General features: G+C 35.9%; 1 protein-coding gene across 2 annotated transcripts in view; it reads left to right on the forward strand.

Annotated features, from left to right (window-relative positions):
• Positions 1 to 23,868, forward strand: part of NCKAP5 (NCK associated protein 5) — a 750,489-nt gene that overhangs the window by 201,855 nt on the left and 524,766 nt on the right. For both annotated transcript variants that reach the window (XM_054574978.1, XM_054574979.1), the window contains exon 2: positions 1,695 to 1,768. In XM_054574978.1, coding sequence (XP_054430953.1) covers positions 1,695 to 1,768 — 74 coding nt within the window. The remainder of the gene's footprint in view (positions 1 to 1,694; positions 1,769 to 23,868) is intronic.

Below are 23,868 nucleotides of genomic sequence, written 5' to 3' on the forward strand. Positions count from 1 at the left end.
GTCACCTATCATTTCCTTTGTAGTAACCGATCTGAAATCAATTTGTTCACTTACTCGTTATGTCTCTCTCTGCAGACTGTAAGCTCTTTGGGAGCAGGAGCCTTCTGCTCTTGGTTATTACTGTATTTACTAAAGTTATACATCAAGTACCATTCTAACAGGTGTGGAAAAGGCAACTGAATGAAAAATGGATGAATGGCTTTGAAATGTATATATTTGTTTCTAATTAGGAACAGTGCCTTTAAAAGTTTTTCAATGAAATGTATTTGAAAATGTCTTCGATAATTTTGAGTAGTATTCTAAATCATGTTTTAACTTTGACCAGGATACTTAACACAATAACAAACTATTACAACTTCCTGCAGAAACGGATTTTTACTTTGGTTGTGACATGCCCAGTCGTCTTGTATAAATAACCTGAAAATGTATATTATTTAATAAGAATAAGGCTCTTTTCCTAATTATCTGCAATAGAATGATAGTGTTATATAATCACAACATTTTTTTTTAGCTAGATAAGGACTTAGTATACTCTATAGTTGAACTAAAATAAAGTAAAAAAATAAGAAGCCTTCTCAAAAGCTACACAGGTTGGTTCAGGCCCAGAAACATGGGACAGGACCCTTCCCATCATATTACTGTTTTTTTCACTTGCCCTCTCCCACACCATTATAGTGAATATTCCCATAGGTGCAATAGATCATGTATAGCATTAAATGAAAATAAATAAATCTGTATTTCAGAAAGAAAAATATGAGTATTAATCAAAGTTCCCAGGTTATCTCAAATCTATAAGAAATGAAACAAACTTTCACAGGCACCTTAAAACTGGAATCATTGCACACAATTCTGTCTAAGGCAGCTATAACAGAGACACAGGCGTGCAGGCTAGATCTCCAAATAGAAGGGAAAAGAAGTATCAGGTTCAGCATGAAAAAAATCATCAAGCTTTATACATTGTATTTTGTTCCACAGTTAGCAATCAAAGGAATGAAGAACAAAGGAATTCTTCATTCTCCAGAAACATTCCTTGAAAATTTGGTTTCATTTACGAACATAAATTTACATGCATGTCCAAAATACAAGATATACCTTGCCTTCATGTCTTCTTAGAAGCCAAAGATTTATTTTCTAAGAGTCAAAGAAAACAAAAGCAAACTACATTGTCTTGTTTCCATAAAGAGATGAAGGAAAATGGACATGTGTTTCATCAAGGGAAATAATATGTCCAGTAAATGTGGGCAGTGAATATATAAAGCATTCTAAGAAGTTCAAAAATAGTGTTTTTTCTAGGAAGTGACTCTTGTAAGACTAATGTAATAAAGACCTGTATTATCTATCTTATTAATCTTCTAAGGTCAGCAGCAACATAGGCTCACATATTTATATTACAAAATACAGACCCCAGTGTAGATGACTATGAAATTTAGCTTTTTTCCTATGAAGAGAATTTTTATGCTGACTCTGTAGAACTTCAGTTCTTTTCAGTGCTTTGTTTATAGAATGATCACAGGCTATAAAGCAAATAGTATTCATCCCCAAATAACTATGCACATAAGTCATTGACACATCAACTCCTAGAGTCAAAGGGATTATCTTGTCAAAAATCTTCCTTGTAGAGATAAAGCTTGTCTCAGAATTCTGGTAACCATTGTAATGAGGATTTATTTGTCTTTGTATGTCTATGTGTGCAGGAATACATGGACTCCAATAAATACATTGAGCATCTGCTCACCCAACTTGAGGAGAAACACAGAAGTCTCTGGAGGTGAGTTAAATCCATGTCCTCACTAACAGCCTCTACAGCTTTGATCTTGATCATGGAGGCAGGGAATTAGAAAATGGCTTCTTGTTCCATTTGGTGCTAAAGCATCCTTGGAAACAAAAATCACCAGAGGCTACCTTGAGAATTTTATTTCTTTAATCAAAATAAAGCAGCCATGCCAAAAGTTGTCTTTGAGTCAAGGATCTGCTCAGAGCTGGAAGGATGGTAGAAACTGTGACACATGCTGGTCAAGGTCAATGAATTAATTTACCCAAGACCACATGGCAACCTTATATTGTAGAAAACTGGAACCCAAATTCTCTGATCCTTGCCTGCTTGAAGATTATTTAAGTTTTTCTGTAATTAAAAAGATAAGACACTTCTGCTTAAATTTTCTGCTTTTCTTCATATTAAATAAGAACATTTTAAGAATGCTGTTGAATAGGTCTCCAATGTTTTTTTTTTTTTCAGTTTGTTTGTTCTGGGTTTTTGGGTTTTTTTTTCTATATGGTAGGTTCTGAGTCTCAGTAAGGAAAGATATATGAGAATATTTGTGTAGGTAAGTTGGAAAAAGATTAGTATCATAGAAGTCATATTTTCAAGTTATTTATTCCCTGGGGCCTCTTGGTAAGTGAGACTAGCTAACAATGGTTGTAATATTATTATATAGCTCTTTAGGGTCCATGTAGTCATGCTCTTCATAGGTGATGCTGTGGAATTTGAATTCCTTTTTCTAAATTCCTACAGCTCTTGTTGTCTGGGATGAATATACTAGTCCTCATTTATATGATGCCTCACATTGCACTGGAAGTGTTTCACATAATTAGCTTTGTCTCCCAAAGGTCAATATCCCCCTAACGTCCTTTATTTCTTATCTCTTCAAGGCAGGGAGCAGACCACACTCTCTGTTCACAGAGATGGCAAGTAAACATTTGCTAACCCCACGGCTCTTTTCCCCAACCTCATCCAAATCCATCACCATTGATACCATGCTTGGCTGTTTGCCTCTTCTTTACATACCCTGTAACAAATCCTAAAAACTTTGAAATTCGTCTTCCTGAGAAATTCTAGTTTTTGGGTAAAGTGCTTGATACTTTCATTTGTCCTTCTCTTATATTACCACATTTTGCTGTGTATAATGCGCACCCATGTTTTTGTGCACATTATACACGGGATTATTACACCCATGGTATGTAATCATTATACCCATGTATAATGCACATCCTTATTTTTCCCTCAATAATTTGGGCAAATATTTGTGCATTATACATGGCAAAATATGAGTAATTTTCCTACTAGAGAACAAATCTGTGGTTGTGATAATAGGCAGCATTCTATTTCTATATACAAGAACAATTGTTGGTAGGATACAAAAGAAGCATGTAATTTTTGTCTGCTAGCCACAAACAGGCACGCCAGTTAATTTTATATAACTTGATGCAATATTTATTAGATTTGTTTTTGAGAGCTATAACCTGGTGTTGATATAATTTTCTTTTGTCAACCAATGTATTGTATTAATAAAACCAACAATAATAATGTATTTATAGTTATGTGCCTTTTAAATTATATTTTCCATAGACCTACAAAGTATTTTTAAAAAGTTATTTAACTGAGTTGTAACATTGTCGTTCAACTACTTGAATATTTTATTATCTTCCAAGAGAAAAATACACAAAAATGATGAATACCATCTGACAAAAGAAACTTAGAGTTTAATTTGGTCAGTAAGTGTGTCTTATACACATCATTGAGAAGGAGTAATGGTTTCATGGGTCTTTGAGCCAAATACCTGCATGGAAATAATATTTTTCTGCTTTCTCAGGGTAGCTTATAAAAACCTTTTGGTCTTCTCCAATATGATTGAGTTAAAATCCCATTTCAGGCACAGAATTAAACTAACAAAAAGTAAGAGCTCAGAATTTTGTGTGCAATCACTTCCATTATCCTTCAGAAATGGAATTATTGCTGGTAAAGAACCATAGCCTTATATATAGTGTCAGTGGATCTAATAAAACTACATTTGAATAACAATAAAGGGCAATAATGACACTTGAATAGTCAGAATAACTACCAGTAAGAAAATGGAAATGGGTAGTATTGAAAAGAAAATGAAACCAGTAATAGCAGATTTATATACTATTTATTGAATCATGAAATTATACTTGATTATATTTTGCAAACAGATCTTGACTGACTTAAAGTAATAGGCTTTATGATGATTATTATAGTGTCATAACTGCAACTGTAGCTGAATTGTTTTTGGTGAAGAATATGTTAAGTGACAGTGAGCAGTGTGGAAAATTCTTTCTGGTTGCAATTAAATTTTTTAAATGTTTTCTTGAGTTAGAGTAGAATCTGTGATGTCCAGAGGATCATGAGAATAGCATGTGATGTACACAAGCACAACTGGATTGTCTGAATTTAAACAACTGTTCCCATAACTCAATATAAAAGCTTTTTTCTGACTTTATTATGCCTTTGATTTGTAACTGGTGCAATCTCCATGAATGGGGCTACTTGTTATTACTCTTGATACTAACTGATGGCCTTCTACTTATACTTAGAAGAAAGGATAAATTCTGAATACTTAGTTCTTCCAACAATAATAGTGGTCATCGTTAATTTATGGCCACAATATTTTAGGATTGATGAAAATTGTGGTAGACACATTCGCTGTTACTGACACTTGCTGAATGATGAAAGAATTGGATAAATGGTACAAGATTGGGTACAAGGATTAAAAGTCTTTCCTTATATTTGTGGAGGGGGCTACTTGTCTTTAATAGTTTTTAGTCATTTCTTATAGCATAACCAACTGTTGTGACACAAATATATTGTTGTAATCATACTCTCAAGGTAACCAGTGTTTATGAGGTCCTTTTAAGTGTTCTACTGAAATAGACCTACTATCTATCTCTGGATTTTCAAATTGCTAAGGAATTTATGAAGTCCAAAGATAGCTGTTTAGCAATGAGTAGCCATTTATCTCAACTGTTTTCTTTTTTACACTGACAGAAAATATGTATGAAGTAATATGAATAATGGGGTGGAGTCAAAATCTAGAACTTAGTCTAGGACTTGCGTACAAGTCTGGGTGTGCTTAATGTGCTCCGCATCTCCCTGCTTGATGATGAAAGGAAACACACCAATGCCCCTTGTTTACCAGTTGATGTTGAAATGTGATAATATATTTCTGCATGTTTATTTGTTTTAATGTAGAAAATGAAGATTAGAAGAAGGCTTATTTGCACTTAATGATTTTTATATCATCTATTACTATTTATGATTTGACTAACTATACCTGTGATTAACAAAGATTGTAATGAAACAATTGCTGAGACTGTCTTTCTCCTACACTTGATAGCCTAAAATTAAGAGTTTAGAACACACACAAACATTTGGAAAATACAAATCTATTTCATGAATATTTATTGTGTTAATCACTTTTTCATGTCACATATATGAAATCATGTATAGCAATGGAAACAGCATAATACTATAGAAATGCTAAGAGGACTAACCTAGAGGTTTTTGAGACTTGGACTCCTGCCCTGGCTCGCCAAACTCACTGTTAAAAGAACAACTGAGACTGAGTTTCCTTATCTATAAAAGAGAAGGTATCAATATAGTTAGTAATTAAGATTACGAAGCACAACGATTATATAAAACATGCTGTCTAAAGTAGTATTACATTTATATAACATGTCAGACATGTATAATCTCATTTTTCCATAATACTTAAATGCTACATTATGATTCACCTGTATGAAACCAATATCATAGAAATCTTCAAGAGAGTGAGTAGAAAAGACTAATATAACAGAAATACCTAACAATTTGCCAGCAATGCAACTGGATAGTGTCATAGTGTTCATTTTAGAATTTCCTAGCTCAAATTGGAGACAGTGTTAGACAGTGTTGCCTGTAAATAAACAAAGTAGGTCTTCATGGCCAAAATTAAGTGACAAGATTTGGTCAATGTAAAGAGCCCCTTGCCCGCCCATGGACACCAGATCACTGAAGGCCCCTCTGAACAAGCTCTATTTGGGCTGGGCTTTCACAATTAAGGCACTATTGCCATTGGGACCAGCTCATTCCTTATATGGGGGCAGGAGAATGGGGTTGTTCTGTCCATTGTAAGATGTTTAGCATAATCCCTAGCTTCAACCCACAACATGCTTCCACATCCCCTCATTGTGACAACCAAAAAACACAAATCCACAGACACTTTCCACATGTTCCTTAGGGATCAGAATCACCTTTTCTCCCCATTGAGAACCAGTGATCTAAGTCAGCATCCCCAGCCTTTTTGGCACCAGGGACTGGTTTCGTGGAAGACAATTTTTCCACTGACTGGAGTAGTGGAGAGGGGAGACAGGAGGCAGAGCTCAGGCCAGGGACAGGGGTGGGAGACAGGCAGCAGAACTCAGGAGGTGATGGGAAAGTGTCCATGGACGGGAGTAGGGAGGCTGGGGCCCCCTGACCTAAATCATTGACACAAGTGTTTTCCTAAGCACATGCCAAGAAATACGAATACCCTAGGTCACTGTTCTAGGTGTTTTAAGAAAAATAAAGGTCAAATTTGAAATATACTAGGTAAAACCAAGTTTTAAAAATGTTTTAATTGCAGAAATTTCAGAGCCAGTTATATTACTAATGTGCTATACACATTAAATACAGGATATAAAGTATAATTTTGGCTTCTTAAAAAAATTGAATCATATCTCTTTTGAAGCATCTGCTCTAAGGTTCAAGAAACATTTTGGGAAATGGTGATCTATCCAGTTTGATAACCAAATATAAACTTGGCTTGCACCCCCTGCTTCCCCCTACTTCACTGGTACCGGGGGGTGGGTGACTTAGTGAAAGAATAGTTAGTACTGTGAGGAGTCTGAGTTGTGCTTACAAGAGGGGAGTAGGTGTCTGGAGGACCCAATCCCAAGCTCTTTACCATTTTCTTGAGTGGTAGCCCAAGCCTCAATATGAAAGTCCAAGAATCTGAAGAACTATTAATTACAAGCTATGTTTGCCCAAGTGAAGCACTTAACTCCTATTTCCCCAGAAAGAGAAATGATGATTTCTCCTTGGTCTACACGACCAAGGGGAAGAAAACACTTGATTGAAAAGCATGTATAGATCCCTGGTCAGAATAATATTCCCTAAGGTCTATCACTTTCAACAATAAAATAATGATTTTAATGTATCCAAAATTCTTAAAAATAAGACTTTTGCTTTGTGGCTTATATGTGATTATTCTTCTAAGGAGAGGGAAAAAAGGGCAAAAACTTTGTTTTGATTTTCATCATGATTTAAAATGTTGTTTATCTAAGTAGAGTGAACATTGAAATAAAATGATCTACATTCCAAATACTGATCCATGTACTCCATAATTTTTATATGTTTTTATATTTTGGGGGTGTAAATAATTGGCACCACTGCCTACAGTTCATTTCGGTTCTAATCTTAATTTCTATAAAATGTGAGTGATATTAAAATTGTTTCCTGAGAGGCTACGTGCTATTCTATTCCTCAGAAAAGAAAATTCTTTGCTAATGTGTTATCTAAAAATTGCCTTGCTGTTATAAAAGAGAGATAAGAAAAAGCACATATGCTCCAAGAAAAGTCAAGCCCAGAACCTCCTGGAGATTTACCTTTTAAGGCATCTTGGGTGTCAGAATTGTATGATCTAGGCATCTTCACAATTAGCATTTCCCTATCCTCATGGGGTTAATTTATGTAAACTATGGAGTTGCCAAGTATTAAACAGGTTGCCTTTGCTGTAATCATGGACTTCCACTGGGAGATCTTAATGGGCAACAAGTAAAATTGCTCTGCATGAATTCTTAATGGTGGATACCACATAAAATAAGAATAGTGATTTGTTTTTTAAACCCTTTCAAGAGAAAAGAGTCTATCTCTGGGGGACAGAATGTACAGCAAACAAAGAGAGAGCCCAGTGCTTTGCAATAGCAATAAAAGCTCTGAAAGCAAAACCTCATGCTATGCCAACTCACTAATAGCACATGGTTTTCTAGCTCTGCATCCATTTCACTATGCTGAGGTCAAAGGAGGCCAGGGTGAGCAAGCTTTACATTATCTTCCCCTCCTCTCATCCACTGGCTGGACTTCTAAATCATAGCTATATTCGTGGGCATGTGTAAGCACAGGGGCAACCCTGGCAACCCATCAATGTCACTTCTCAATTACCCACCAGGGGTTGTTTCAGAGCTGCAGCCAGTCCTAGACCCCTGCCAAGATAAGAGTCTTGCCTCTAAGTCATGCCCTCTGCCCAGCACAAGGCAGCATAAATCAGGGCTCTGGAAATTGGGTATTGCACATGCTTCAATGGTTATGTCATCCCTGGGCAGCGGTGGGGAGGGTTGAGCTGTTTCCCAAAGGATACTTATTATAGACTGATGGTGCTGCTTTATAGGAGCAAAGCATCACTGAGGCTTCTTCGCATATCTTTGACAAGCCCCTGATGAAAAAACATCACTGTCTCTAAGGTGACTTGTTCAGCAATAGAAGGGGCTTGTAGCGCTAAGTCCAGAAAGATATCTGAATTGACTGGACCAGAAGATCACCCAAGTTTATATTTTACCTTATACTTTGGGAGTGATCAACATTATAGTTTATTTACATGTCCTTTCTGATATGCTTGTTTATCTACTTAGGTGTTTCCTAGTGTTTGAAACCAGGACTTTCGGGCAAGGAGACACCAAAAATTCCAGACTGAAACTCTGCAGTCATTTTATATACATGATTTCCTGTTCCTTACCAAATCTGTCCATGCTAATTCAGCAGAGAACATATACTTAGATCCTAACCTAATAAATGTATAAAATAGACTATTTTAAATCATGTGAGTTGTATTTCATCTTCTTCACCCCAAATCTTGTTTTCAAAAAAATGAACATACATTTATCTGTTAAACATTGTTTTTGGAAATTGTCCTTGAAAAGTCCAAAAGTTTCCCCAAGAAGTTAATGCTTTAATCTGAGTAGGAGCAGCTCTGGTGGACTGAGGGTGATTGAAGAATCAGTTATTGAATAAATTGAATTTGAACTGCCTTTAAGGTGTTTAGTATATATACATAAGATGATGAGAAATTCAGGTCTAGAGCTCTTTGCAGTTCATATATAAACCACAGTATAGATAGAAGCATTAGATTAAGCTACAAAGATATAAAATTGCCCTCTACTGTAACCGGGGAAATATCCCAACTTTAAAGATGGATTTACTGTGGCCCAGGGAGGCTTGAACTGAATAATGTTGTACAAATAGGTCCATAGATGATTTGAAAGTCATTCTACTTGTAGTTTAAACAGGTTTATGTTCTTCAAGAAACACTCTCAAAGTACCAAAAATATTTCAACATCAATAGGATTTGGGGGTCATGCAGAGAAACTTACCACTATTTAATCTGAAAACATTTGGCTTGAAATATGTTTGTTATTTTTAGATCCATGCTTATCTTAATATGACGGCCAGAAACCTAATGTGATTTATTTATCTGAAATTAAAATAAAGAGCCTCAAGCAAAAGGCGTTTTGCAGATTTATTTGCGGTAATAAAGATCACAAATATTCCCTACTAAGTTGAAAGAAGGAAAACTCCAGCAGACAACCATATAAATGACCCGCTCAACAGAGATGCATGTGTTCAAACTGAAGTGCACCCACAGTAGGAATGACTAAGTGCCTTTTTTTTTTTCTGGAATGAGGAATGAAATGGTTTATTTACCATGGCCTTCTATTTGATTTTAATTTTAATGGAAAAAACCTCCACTAACTTGTTAGAGCATTAGAATATTTGTGATTTTCTTTTAAGGGCTTGATTGTTAGGATTTAACTCTACGTATCTCTATATGAGTAACTCTGGAGTTCAAAGAAGTGATTTTTTTTCCTCACCCCCTCCTTTTTTTTTTTTTTTTTTTTTTTTTTTTTAAGCTTTCTGTATTCAGAGGCCTGGGGTAAATTCTAGTCCCCACTTTCACCCCCACCTCAACTCTGGAGAGAGGTATTTGGGTCTCTGGAAAGAAGAAATACAAAATGGAATTTTTTCCTCTCAGAGGCTTTAATTATGGCACATCATATGTACTTTTGTACTATAAACTAGGCCTTGTAAATAATCCCACAAAGAATCAAAGAACCAGGAATAGGTTGGTGAAACTGTAAAGTAGTTGGTAGAAAGCACATGTTAGATATTTCAGGGCAGAGAAAACTTCTAAGAATGTGAACATCGTTGCAGGGTTGGTTGAGGTTGGCAACCTGTGGCTGGTTCCATGGCCCAGAAACCCTCATGAATTTGCTTTACTGGAATCTGGCTTACTTGCTGTCCAGAGTGTGCACCCTACTGAACGCTCACTGATTCAGGATTATATGTGTACTCCCTATGGAGATAATCGTAGATTTTTCACCAGATGTGAAAGTCTGCACTGGGGAGAAAGTAAAAGCCACTGTAGCTCTTAACTTGGCACTGCTCTGTTAACCAGCTTTTACTAGTCAGTCACTCTGCACTGCTATGTTAACTAGCTTTTACTTGCCAGTCTACTCACTTAGACTCTGGGGATGCTCTGGTTCATGCCTTCTCATTCCTCCTCAGTTATGAGGACAACACTTCAGCAAAATACTCCCAGCACATACCTAACAGTGGTTCTATACTTACCCTTAATCCCAGCCTGTCTTATTTTCTAATTATCTCATGAGTGTCAGCCTTGTATCCTACAGGTCAAAGACCTGTAGGACCAGCTCTTCTCATTCCTCATTGTTCTCATTGTGCTTAAAATTAGACATAAATCTTCATAATAGAACTTTGCTTATCTTGAAATAGAGACAATTGGGAGTATGCTTTAGTCATCTTTGTACCTAAGAGACTTGTCCCAGTGGTATGTAAATGCTTAATGAGATTCACAGTTTCAAGAAAATTACCTTAGGAAGCTAAAGATGGCACATTTGATAAAAATGTGAACGTGCTGTTAGTAATATGTAAAGTCACGACGAAAGCTTGCCTCACTAGACTTGTTTATGTTACTTTCAAAATTCAGTGATAAAGAAGTTTTAGGACATGTCATGTTTGCACAATGGATCAGTGTGCATCACAGGAAAGCCTCTTACCAATAACAAAAATAGTCAAGTGTGGATCTCTGCCTCCAATTTTACTGTACTTATCTACCAATTGTTTCTCGAGCTGCAAACAACCTTATCAATAGAAGCAATGAAAGGATATCTCATAAGCCTGACTTGTGTGGTTCAGTTGGTTGGGTGTCATCCCACAGAGCAAAAGGCCCTCGGATCAATTCCAGGTCAGGACACAGGCCTGGGTTGTAGGTTCAGTCCCCAGTTCAGGAACATGCAAGAGGCAACCAATTGATGTTTCTCTCTCACACCGATGTTTCTCTCTCTTTCTCCCTCCCTTTCCCTCTCTCTAAAAATAAATAAACTCTCTTTTTAAAAAGGAATGTCTTATAATTTTGAAAGAAAAGAATTAAGAAGAGCCTGTGGTAAGTGAAAATTAAAAAATAAATAATCCATGATAAAAATCAAGGTCTGAAATAGTACATGTTTCTTCCCAACCTTGGATAAAATAAGTTAAAGAAAAGTAACTTATTTTGTTACTTTTAACATAGATTGTGTTACTTTTAAAAACAGATTCAGGGCTTAATCTGAAAGATGAGCAGGAACTTACAGAGAAGAATTTTGGCTAGATATACACTTGAAGTTAGAGGGGAGTTCAAAGTAAATAACAATGACATATGCTGCCAAATGGAGAGCAAGTTTTCAAACGATTAGTGGCATGGGAGACAATGTGGGGAAATAGAGTAAAAAGGTATAAAAAGAGAACAACCAGCAACTAAAAGTAAACCATCATTTTGTTAGCTAAGTGCTTTAGATAACCTAATTACAAAAATGGGTACTACCAAAAATGGGTATCTCCTAAAACACTACTGATAACCATTCTAGTCCAGGTGGGCTGGTATTTTTTGGCATACCAGTATAGAGTCTCTGTTCTGATTGTTTGCTGACTGTGTTGTACTGTTGCTAAGTTTTAAAAATATTCCTAGTCTGTCCTCTGCAATGTGGAGTTCAGGTCCTGATTCTGCCACTGACTGTGTAGTCCTGGGAAAGTCATTTAGGCCCTTCTGACCTTCATTTCCCATTGGTAATGAGACAGTGTTGAAGTAAGTGCTTTCAGCAGTCCTTTCTTTAGAGTTAACAGTCTCTCTAATTCTTACTAACCATCTTGGTGGGACAGTTAAAAGACTGGGTGATGAAGCCAGAAGAGAAGTGATAGATACATAGAATTACCAAGATTTGGAAGTGACAGTTTCCCTTCTTGAAAGAAGTGAAACTAGTTTTCTTTAAGCTGTAACCCTTGGGTTGTGTCTTGGCACTGAAGCCTCCAGAGGTAATAAAACAGCATGCTGGCAGCTCTGGGGCACCAGTGCAGGCTTAGAGTTTGTGACCACTTTCGAAAGGTTTCCCAGGAAATTGTTCTGTTGAATAATGTTTAAGTTTCCACAGAAGCTATAAGCACAGCATGGTGCAAAAAATCGAAACAAAACAAAACAAAAACAAACAAACAAAAAAAATGTCAAGTGCACAATATTAAAAAAAAAAAAAAGCAGCTCTGGGGTTATGGTCCCTATTAACGGAAATTGAATTGTCTTATGATGTTTCTTTAGTATACCCTGGAGATTCATGGACTCAGTGGCTAATTAAAAGTCCAAATGTGTATTTACCTGGATTTATTCATTTTTCTTGTCTAATTGATTTTCCTGTATCTCTGCTCTGGAAATAAAGATATGAATGGAGTCAGTTACAGAAGGCCACTCTAAAAGAGAGATTCTTCAGATCAGACACAAAATTTAGGATTTCGGTCTTTGGGACCATTTGTCATCAAGATGATATAATTGAAAATGTACCAAAAGTTGCATCTGTCCAATAATACCTCTCCCCCTGGTCTGCCTAGAATTCTCAGGCTTGAAATAAAGGAAATTGGGTGCCCAGGAAGTCACCTGTGACATCTGTACTTGCCACCTGAGGAGAGTCCTGGCATTACTCTCTTAGCATCTTGTAGTGTCTTACCAAAGATTAGTTTACAAATTAGATACCTGTGGAAATCTGAGTCCTGGAAAGTTTCTAGCAAAGGCAAGCAAGTTTAGAGTGGAATAAAGGAAGTCTATTAGAAATGTTACAGTACAAATATAAATATTTCTATCCCTAGCCACACAGATGCCTACCAAACTTGATTTTTTTTTTTAATTTATTACTCATTATTCCTACAAACACACTCTCTTGTTGTCCAGGTCTCCATTCCAGAGAGGAAAAGCCTAGGTACTCCTAATGTACAACTCCTTAACCGGATTCCTCAGCCCACGTGGGTTACATTCTGCTCACTCCTCTCCCCTCTGAACTTGAGACTATATTACACGTGTACACGTAGTAATTTACGTCATGTGAAACTCCAAAATTATTTCATGGACCTTAAGTTTGACTCTACAAATATTGTCAGCACCTGGCGTTCTATATAAAATATTGATAAGCACAGGGTTTAACATAATAGATATTCGGCTAACATATTGACTGATTTTTCCTGAATAGTTCTATGTGGTACTCTTGCTGGTAACACTGTATCAAGGGTATTTATTTCATTTGGACAATAGGGAGTGTCCAGGCAGCCAGTGACCAAAATGGAATGAACTGAAGAATGCTAAGTTAAAAATGATGAAAATAATTGGAGATGTTTAGTTTGACAAACAAAAATTAGAAATAGACCTGATACCTGTTTTTAAAAAGCAGTGAGCAGGGAAGCATTAGCAGCATCCTGGGGTAAACCAGTTGTCTAGATTAGAACCTGAGAGATGGCAACTCAGCACTAGAAAGGAATATATACTGCCCTCTCACATGGAGAAGGATGTTTTGAGATGGTGATCTCTGTACCACTGCAAATGTCAAAGCAAAATCTGTGTGACCCTCTTTCAGATATCATGTAGAATGGATTGTTACAGCAGACAGGAAGAATCCAGATGCCCCTCATGCCGGATGCCTCATCATTTGGCTTTCACCCTCTGGCCCTGATGCTGCTTTACTTTTAATGCCCATTTCTTCTTTTGTGTACCATCCCTTTTAAATAAATACAGACAGTTTGGCAATTTTGTTCTTAGTCTTCACTTTTTTAACAGAAGCAATGCAGGTTCTTCCATTGTTCCTAATACAACTATTCCTCAGACTCCGCTTAATAGTGGCCACCTACTAGACTTTTTCTAGTTCATCAGTTTTCCTTTTTTCATGCGAGGTTCTACTATAAACATAATATATTTTACTATGACCAGATTGCAAGTTCAGTTTCAGTCATCCTTTGAGAGGGGTTGTTATTCTAACTTTATGGTTTTTCCCCTAGTGATACTAATTGTTAATAACCTTTAGGCAAAATACCTAAAATTCCAACATTGCATCATTCATACCTACTTACTCTCTTGTGGACTCAAAGAATATAAATAATTATTTTTTAAAAAAGCAAGGAGTATTTTAAATATAGAATATCTGTTCTCTTTTTTTGCAATGCTTCTGTATTCTCTGATTTTAAAAAAATTGCCTTATCCTCTTTCACATCTTCTTTTTTCCAATACCAAGGCTTTGTTTATGGTTAAGAGGTCAGAGCAGAATTAATAATTATAAGTAAATTAGATCATTCCTTACTGTGGTAGAGCTTTTATTGGACAACTACTCTGGCCTTCAGAAGGAAGGATGGAGTGAGCTTCGGATTATCACTGAAATGAACAATTGCTAATTTAAAATTTAAAATATAAAAGTTAAGGAATGTTAGGAAGGATTAATGTTAGAAAGAAGAAACAGATTGTAAGAAAATATTTACCTATAGAACAGCCAAAGTGATGGCATTATTGGATGTTCTGCCGAAGAGAGAGATTAAAGCTGGGTATTGTAGATGTTCGTCATGATTCATATTTAGATGTTTCCACTTTCAGCTGTATTATGACAGTGGTCTATACATTTTACAGAAGAAGATACCACCTTTTAACCATATATTATGCTAAGAGTTTCAGATCTTTTCTTTTGAAAATAAATCCACTCTTCCTTCTTTGTGGTCCCTCCCCCAACCTATACCACTGAGTGATTTATTTGGGGGAACATTTACTACATTAGCAGGCAAGTTTATTTTTTTGGCTTGATGCTAACCCATTGTTATAGAAGTTCCATTTCCAGGTAGTTTTAAAGTAGAATCGTTATCTTCCTCTTCATAATTTTAAAGTTACATTTGAAAATCACTATCAACTTTCACTTTCAACTTTTGATAACAGCTGAAAAATGACTATGTGAAGTTTGCATTTATCTTTGTCATATTGGTGAAGGTCTTGCAATAAATACATTGTAGGTTATTTTTCCTGTCAAATGCTGCTAGACATTGTGGTAAATTAATTATCTGGGAATGTTGTCAGATGGCTGTCCAGATACTGTCACAGAGAAGACATGAGCTGAGATCTGGCGAAAGGCAAAAGCTGATTCACTTGTCAGCAGGAAGCATTCTGCAGGGTCAGGTAGGGTGGCTCAGGAAGATTGCTTTGGAAACCAGAGAGGTATATATGATGGTGGACTTCTGACATTTCTGAGCCTATGAGATCTTTTGTTCTCAAGGAATATCCGGTTCTATTCACAGTCTATAGTGGGTTGGAAATGGGAGTGCTATAAATATAGGGATAGTATAGGCCATTCTATCATGCAGTGAGAAGAGATTTTTGAACTGCTGTATGGCTGTTTGCATATGTTTATGGGAAAACCACAAAAAGGTCAGAGGGTCAGGATGTCTGGAAGGATGTCCTGCTTCTCATTTGAGCAAACTGAAGAATAAAGTGTGGATTAATCCTTCTAAAAACTTTCTCAAGGGATTTTCCAAGAATTGATTTTTCATGTGTAGTTAGAACGTGGAAGTATCCCTTATGCTTCTGTTTGGGAAAAAGAAAATTTAGATTCCATTGTCTGGGGAAAAAGAAAATGTAAATATTATTGCCTGGATTAATATAGAGTCAGAAATTGATTCCTTGAACATCCACCTTCTATTCACAAACCCAGCAGTCTAACAGTTTTTCGTGGCATCAAAATGCAGCATCTGGAGACTGTCACACATGGATGCAATAATTGTCATGGAGCATCATGGCCCTGGGCCATCTCTGCCTTGGAAGAGCTGGCAAAGCAGGGCCTCTTTGATGTTATGACTTCAAACATTCATAACATGACCCAAACATAGCATTTTTTCTTATTAACAGTGATGAGCCTGTCATTAATTTATATAAACCATTTACTATCTATTTGTATTTCTAACTTCTGCCTCTTCTTGTTGGGTAATAAGTTCCATAAACATAATCCCTACTTTGTTGAATAGCATTTTCTTTTATTTGGCCTAAACACACACAGGCTTTGAGTAGTGACCTCTTCAATTAGACATTTTAGGTTTCAATGAGTAAATCCTTGTTTACTCAAATTTTTATAAGCTTATAGATGCAAGTTATTTGCATCTGATACAGAACACTCATAGAGTAGCTCTGGACTCATTTTGGTTTTTTTTCTTTTATTTTTATTTAAAATTTTAACAAATGTTTTTTCTTCCATCCCTTCATCCTTTCCCCTTTGGCAACCATCCCCTTTGGCTTGTTCTCTGTATCTGTGAGTCTATTTCTATTTAGTTTGTTTATTCCTTTGGTTTTTCTTTTGTTTGTTTTTTTAAAATTCCACATGTAAGTGAAATCATACAGTATTTGATCTTCTCTGTCTGACTTATTATTAGCACAATATCCTCTAGTTCCTTCTATGTTGTTGCAAATGACAAGATGTCATTTGTTTTTTATTGCTGAGTAATATTTCGTTGTATATATATTCTACATCTTCTTTATCCACTCTTTTGGTAAATACCTTTATGGTTGGTCCCATATCTTGGCTATTGTAAATAATGTTGCAATGAACATAGAGGTGCATATATATTTTTGAATTAGTGATTTTGTTTTCTTTGAATAAATGCCCATACATAGAATTGCTAGGTTGTATAGTAGTTCTATTTTTAATTATTTGAGGAAACTCCATACTGTTTTCTGTAGTGTCTGCCCCAGTGTACAATCCCACCAACAGTACTTGAGAGTTCTATTTCCTCTATATCCGCACCAAAACTTGTTTGATTTATTGATGATAGTCATTCTGACAGGTATGAGGGGGTATCTTATTGTGGTTTTACTTTGCATTGCTCTGATGATTAGTGATGTTGAACATCTTTTCATATGTTTGCTGGCCATCTGTATGTCCTCTTCGTAGAAATGTCTATTCATGTCTTCTGTCCATTTTTTAATTGGGTTGATTGTTTTCATTTAAGTTGTATGAGTTCTTTATATATTTTCGATATTAACCTCTTATAGAATATGTCATTTGCAAATATCTTCTCCCATTCAATAGGTTGTCTTTTTTGTTTTATTGATGATTTCCTTCACTGTGCAAAAACTTTTTAGTTTGATATAGCCCCATTCATTTATTTTTCTTTCATCGCCCTTGCCTGCAGAGACACACCCAAAGAGATATTGCTTAGACCAATGCCAAAGAGTTTGGTGTTTATGTTTTTGTCTGGAAATTTGATGGTGTCAGGTCTTAACATTTAAGTCTTTAATATGTTTTGATTTTATTTGTGTGCACAGTGTAAGGAAATAATCCTGTTTCATTTATCTGCATGTATCTGTCCAGTTTTCCCAGCATCACTTATTGAAGACGCTGTCTTTGCCCCACTCTTGCCATCTTTGTCATAGATTAGCTGGCTATATAAGTGACGATTTATTTCTGGGATCTCTGTTCTATTACATTGATCTGTAGATCTGTTTTTGTGCCACTACCATACCAGCTTGATTGTTTTAGCTTTGTAGTATAGCCAAAGAAATCTTGAGAAAGAACAAATTGGGAAGTATCGTGCTCCCTGATTCCCAAATAGAGCCTTTTATCTTTTAAAGCAACATGTACATTCATGATTAAGATAAAGGTTCTAGTCTTGAGTCTGCCACTCTGTAACCCTGGGTAAGTCATTTGTACACTTGACCCTTTACCTGTAAAGGAAAAATTTGGGCTGAAATTTTTTTCAGCTCTAATGATTTTTTGAATCTGTGACTATCTAGGAATATATAGACAGTGGAACTTACATGGGGAGATTCTGGAATTAAATTGTTAATTTAAATTATAATATTTGGAAATAATTAATATTTTGGAGGGGATATAACAAGGTGTTTTATAAATATAGACAAATTTTGGAATGAGACCTTCTAAAGTGTGCTGCTAAATTATTTGTGGGTTGAAACAAACATAAAGCTTCTTTTTCTTAACGCCTATTTATTTCTTTTTTAATTTAAATAGTTTATTATTTATGCTATTACAGTTGTCCCAATTTTCCCCTCTTCACCCCCTTTCCCCAGTCAATCCCCCACTCCCACGGTCAATCCCCAAATCTTTGTCCGCGGGTGCTGCATACATGTTCTTTGTCTATTCCCTTTACCTTTTTTCAGCAAGTGCCTACCTCCCCCTCTCCCCTCTTACAGCTGTCAGTCTGTTCCATGTTTCTATGCCTCTGGTTTTATTTTGCTTGTTAGTTTACTTTTTTCATTAGATTCCATTTATAAGTAAGATCATATGGTATTTGTCATTCACCAACTGACTTACTTCACTTAGCCTAATAGTCTCTAGTTTCATCCATGCTGCCACAAAAGGTAAGACTTCCTCCTTTTTTACTGCTGCGTAGTACTCCAATGTGTAAACATACCATTGTTCTTTGATCCACTCACTAAGTGACGGGCACTTCCATCACTTGGGCAAGTTTAGGTTGCTTCCAGCACTTGGTTATTGTAAATTGTGCTGCTATGAACAATCAGGTGCATAGGTTCTTTTGAATTGGTGTTTTGGGATTCTTAGGGTATAATCTCAGCAGTAGGATCATTGGGTCAAAAGACAGTTCCATTTTTAGCTTTCTGAGGAAATTCCAAACTGTTTTCCACAGTGGCTGCACCAGTCTGCATTCCCACCTACAGTGTAATAGGGTTCCCTTTTCTCCACAACCTTGCCACAACCTGTTGTTTGTTGATTTGTTTATGATTGCCACTCTGACTGGTGGGAAGAGTTATCTCATTGTGGTTTTAATTTGCATTTCTCTGATGGCTAGTGATGTCAAACATTTTTTCCTATGTCTATGGGCCCTCTGTATGTCCTCCTTGGAGAAGTGTCTATTCAGCTGCTTTGCCCATTTTCTGATAAGGCTTATTTCTTCTCTATCTTCTCCAAAAGGCATTCCTTTATTCTCCACTGAAAATGGAGCTCTCAATCTTCTCTATGCCCATAAAATTTGGCGTGTGTATACAGTACAGAACTTATTTCATTCTGACTTATATTATAGGTGAGTTCACAGCTTCTCTGTCTTTCTTGTTAACAAGTGAGCTCCTGGAAAAGGAAATCATGCCTGCTTATCTCTTCATCTGGTGCCCAACAATCCAGAATTGATTGAGTGGGTATGGCTGTCTGTGTGGTCATGTGTGATCATGGATGGTCATGGGTAGATGGTCACGGATTCAGAACACTTACACTGGTGCCAGTGCTGAGACAACAGAAGCTCTGACAGGAGTGAACAATGTCATCAGACCACCCCTGTGTCTCTATGGATCCTGGACTCTGGGTCGTGGTTCAGTTTTTCTTTATTATTATTCCTCATCTTTCATTTTTGCCTTTGCCCTTTCCAGTGGAAGTCTTCTACTTTAATATTGAGCCCGATGGAAGCCTTTAAAGCCAAATATTAGGAGGGATATTGCATTACCCAAATGTACACAATATGTACTACCCCTACCCAAAACCTTCCACTCACTGTGTCTATATGTTCATACCCTAAATCCATCCTCTGACCTCCGTATTTCATAAGACCTATTATCAATTTTTGTGTCTTTATTTCCGTGGTCCTCCATCTTCTGTTAAACTAAATTATTACCACACTAATGGCTTGTGTTCTGTCTCCTGGATCAATATTACCTAGAAGAAATTCCTGTCATTTTGATCTCTTTCATTTGGTCATAGACATTTACTCAAGAATATTTTTCATCAATATCCCTCCTGGGCCCACCTCAGCGTTCCCCAAGACTGTCCTCTTCTCTGTTGCTATCTTTAAAAGCAGTGTGGCAAATACAAAGCTATAAATGACACAGTGGTAATACTTTACTATGTGCCAGTACTTTTCTGAGCACTTCACAAGTATTAACTCATTTAATCCTTATATTTCCATGAGATTTAACATTTAAAAAATTATTTTACAGTTGAGGAAAGGGAAGCACAATTAACTAGTCTGGCCAAGGGTTTGGTCCTCAATCTTTATTCTCAACATTTAGTGAGTTGCAAATAAATATTTCCAGCTCTATCCCTTGTAGGCACATGATAAGATCGCAATTCCTGATCCCTTATGGTTGGGAGGGGTCATGTGACTTATTCGGACGGATAACCTGTGAGCGAAAATGACGTTCAAGTTAAAGCATTTAATTGTGGATGTACAACCCTCCAATATGCTCTTTTGCCCTGGCATAATAACCAGCAGTGCTGAAGATAATGATTTATCTAAAGCTAGCGTCACAGAATGAATAACGTGAGCAGAAGCCCCTGACAACACGTAGTGTGAGGAAGACAAAAGCCTCTATGGAAAACCACATATATCTAAGGGTGGTCTATTACCATAGTAGAACCTATCCTATCCCTGCTCCACATACAGGCCAAAACAGTATAAAGGCAGAGCAGATTCTCTGTGGTACCTAGAATATATCTCCTAAAAATTAATAATTGATTATGGTACTACCTTATTTTAATTTGTTAAGTACCAATTTTAGCTTTAGTTTTTTTTTCCTTTATTTTATCCCCAGTATATCTCCAAAATATGTCTCAAAATTCTAATACTTTTATAAGAAACTCTGAAGCCTGTTTTTCTTAATATTGCTTTAAATTTACTATAATTGCCCAAATAGTATCTTTACAACTTAAAGATATTACAGGATGTTCTAGAAATGTGACACATGTTATATGCCTAATTCATAAAAATAGATTTAAAAAATCCATGTTTACAATTTGAGGAAATAAAATAATTTTGAATGCTCAGAGGCTAAGTTGAAACTATGTAAGTAACTATAGTTTTCTTTGTAAAGAAAGTTATAGCAGATACCCATTCATTAGGAGCACTGTACTTAATTATCTAGAAATAATCTTAGCTGTAGTTATTGCTGGCTATAAAAAGTTAATTTAGATTTAATTTTTAAAAGTTAATTAGCTAAAATGACTCTTATTCTAATTATTAAAGAGAGAATGTCTCTGACACTCCACAGGAGTGTATGAGCTGTAGAACAACTTGTATCAGAAACTTTAGGGCTCATTAAAATTTATAACATTATTTAATTACCACAGTTACTTTAAAGTGCCACTCAAAATTATAATCGTTAGTAGTTTTTACAAATATAGTTATTCATGTTTATAATAGCTTCCAAGAGGGCAATATTTTCTCAAGTGGAGTTAGCGAACTTTTTCTGTTAAGGGCCAGATAGTAAATATTTTTGACTTGACTGGGTGTATCCTCACAGTTACTGTCACAATTACTCAACCATGTAGTTAGAGCTCAAAAGCAGCCACAGACAATCCACAAATGATGCAGTGTCCATGTTCTGATAAAATTGTATTTGGTAAAATAGGTAAGATTTTGCATTTGAGTGCTAATTTCTGATTTAGAATGAGTTTAAAAAAATCTTTCTTGTATTGTTTTGCAACACCCTATACACCAACTCCTAAATAAATAAAGATTGTGGCCCATCATAAATTGCATTTTGTGTCTCCACATCCTTCTAAGGCATCCTTTAGAGCTGCTCTGCTAAGCCCTGAGCACTAAAAGCTCCACCAGGCTGGTGGCTGGAGTGCTGTAAAGGGGATGAGGAAACCTTGCCAACAACTCTGAGTTGTCTCTATGAATCCCTTGTGTAGCCCTAAATATTATATAAACTCAATTCCTCCATATATACAGCAAGCAGGTATAGTGTCACTAGGTCCCTTTCAGCAACCATATTCTTTCTATAATTCTATTATTAGAAACATTAAAAATTCAAACCTGTAAATTATCAAGGAAAAATTATAAGTATTAATAGATCCTTCTAGAAGGATTTCAGCACCTAGTGATAAAGATGTGACTTTATTAACGTTTTCTTTGAGTTCCTAAAAATAATGTTTACATTGATAACTTTAGTAGGACTAAATTCCATAGGTTGTTGGAAAACCCTAGAGGCTATCCCCATGTTATGGTAGATGATACATAAAGAATTTTCTAAATTCAAGTTTAGTTTAACTATATCTTACCTTCACCTCTTTGTAACTATTTCAGGTATGTGGAGGTTGATCTGAGACCTGATTTTGACAGGCTTGGGCAAAGTTAAAATAAGCATGTGTGTCCTTGAGGGGGCTTTTCTCCCTTCAGTGCATTTAAGTTGTTACTTTGCTTATAGATGCCCAAATATAAAGGGGGTATTCTGATAAAAGTAACATATTGGCTAATGGAAATATATACACATACATTATATACAGGATTGGGCAAAAGTAGGTATACAGTTGTGAGTACTTGAAACAGGTTTATTCTTGTATTATTATTTATTAATTATTGTATTATTTTCCATACGAACAGCTGCAGACCTACTTTTACCCCACCCTGTACATAGACAGTTGACCTTTGAATAATGCTTGGGTTAGAAGTGCTAACCCCACACACATTCAAAAATCTGCATATAACTTTTGACTCCTCCAAAACTTAGTTGTTTCACAGTATCCTTGAGTGATTGGTTCTAAGACTACCCACAAATACCAAAATCTGAGGATGCTCAAATTCCCTGTATAAAATTGCATAGATTGGTCTTTTGCATCCATGGACTCCCAACTGCAGATCAAAAATAGTACAGAAAAAAGATGTGATATGTATATATAATGGAATATCACTCAGCCATAAAAAAGAATGAAATCTTACCATTTGGCACAACATGGATGGACTGAGAGGGTATTATGTTCAGTGAAGTAAGTCAGACAGAGAAAGACAAATGCCGTGTTATTTCATGTATATGCACCTGGAATTTAAAGATAAACAACACAGAAACAGACTCATAGATACAGAAAACAAACTGATGGTTGCCAGATGGCAGAGGGTTTGAGGGGCTAGGTAAAAACAGATGAAGGGATTAAGAAGTACAAATTGGAAGTTATAAAATCATCATGGGGATGTAAAGTACAGCACTGGGAATATCGTCAATATTGTAATAACTATGTGTGGTGTCAGGGGGATGCGAGACTTAATTGGGGGCATCACATCACAAATTACATAAACATCTAACCACTACACTGTGCACCTGAAGCCATTATAAAATAATATGGAATGTTGAAATATAAAAAAGGTAAAAAATAGTATAGGTATTTACTGAAGAAACTACATATAATTTCAAACCTGTGTTGTTCAAGGGTCAGCCGTATGTGCACAAATTAATGTATTTATGTGTATATACATACGTAAAAGATCATACTAACATCTATAATATATACACACTCATATCAGGAGACAGTCTAAAGACAGAATATGAATACAAACAAAATATTCAGAAGATAACGTTGTTAAATATTGAGGTTGTGAAACTTTTTCAGCTTAAGGACTACATAGACTTCTGATTTTAAAAACCTGGCGCAATATCTGATGTAATAGCTGCTTTAATGAATGATTGTTGGATGAATAACTACATTAATGAAAGGACATTAATCTTTAAGTTTCAAAAATGGAATGGTTGATAGAGCATGGGTGTGTATTTATTGTTTCGTTACCAAGCTCTAGAAGAATAACCAGGTACTGCTTCAGTGTGTTCCATGTATAAATTTCATTAATGATGATAATGCTATCACAGAACAAGAACAATGGTCTGCTAAGTTGTGATTGAAAAAGTGTTGAAACGTCCCTTGAAATCTTGCTCTAAGTTGCTGAGCTGAATTCAGCCTTGGGCCCTCTCCACAGAGGTTTAGTGATTGAAGAAA

Source organism: Pteronotus mesoamericanus, unplaced genomic scaffold, assembly GCF_021234165.1.
Source record: "Pteronotus mesoamericanus isolate MK-2021 breed Mesoamerican mustached bat unplaced genomic scaffold, CSHL_Meso_final contig_27, whole genome shotgun sequence".
Lineage (NCBI taxonomy): Eukaryota > Metazoa > Chordata > Mammalia > Chiroptera > Mormoopidae > Pteronotus > Pteronotus mesoamericanus.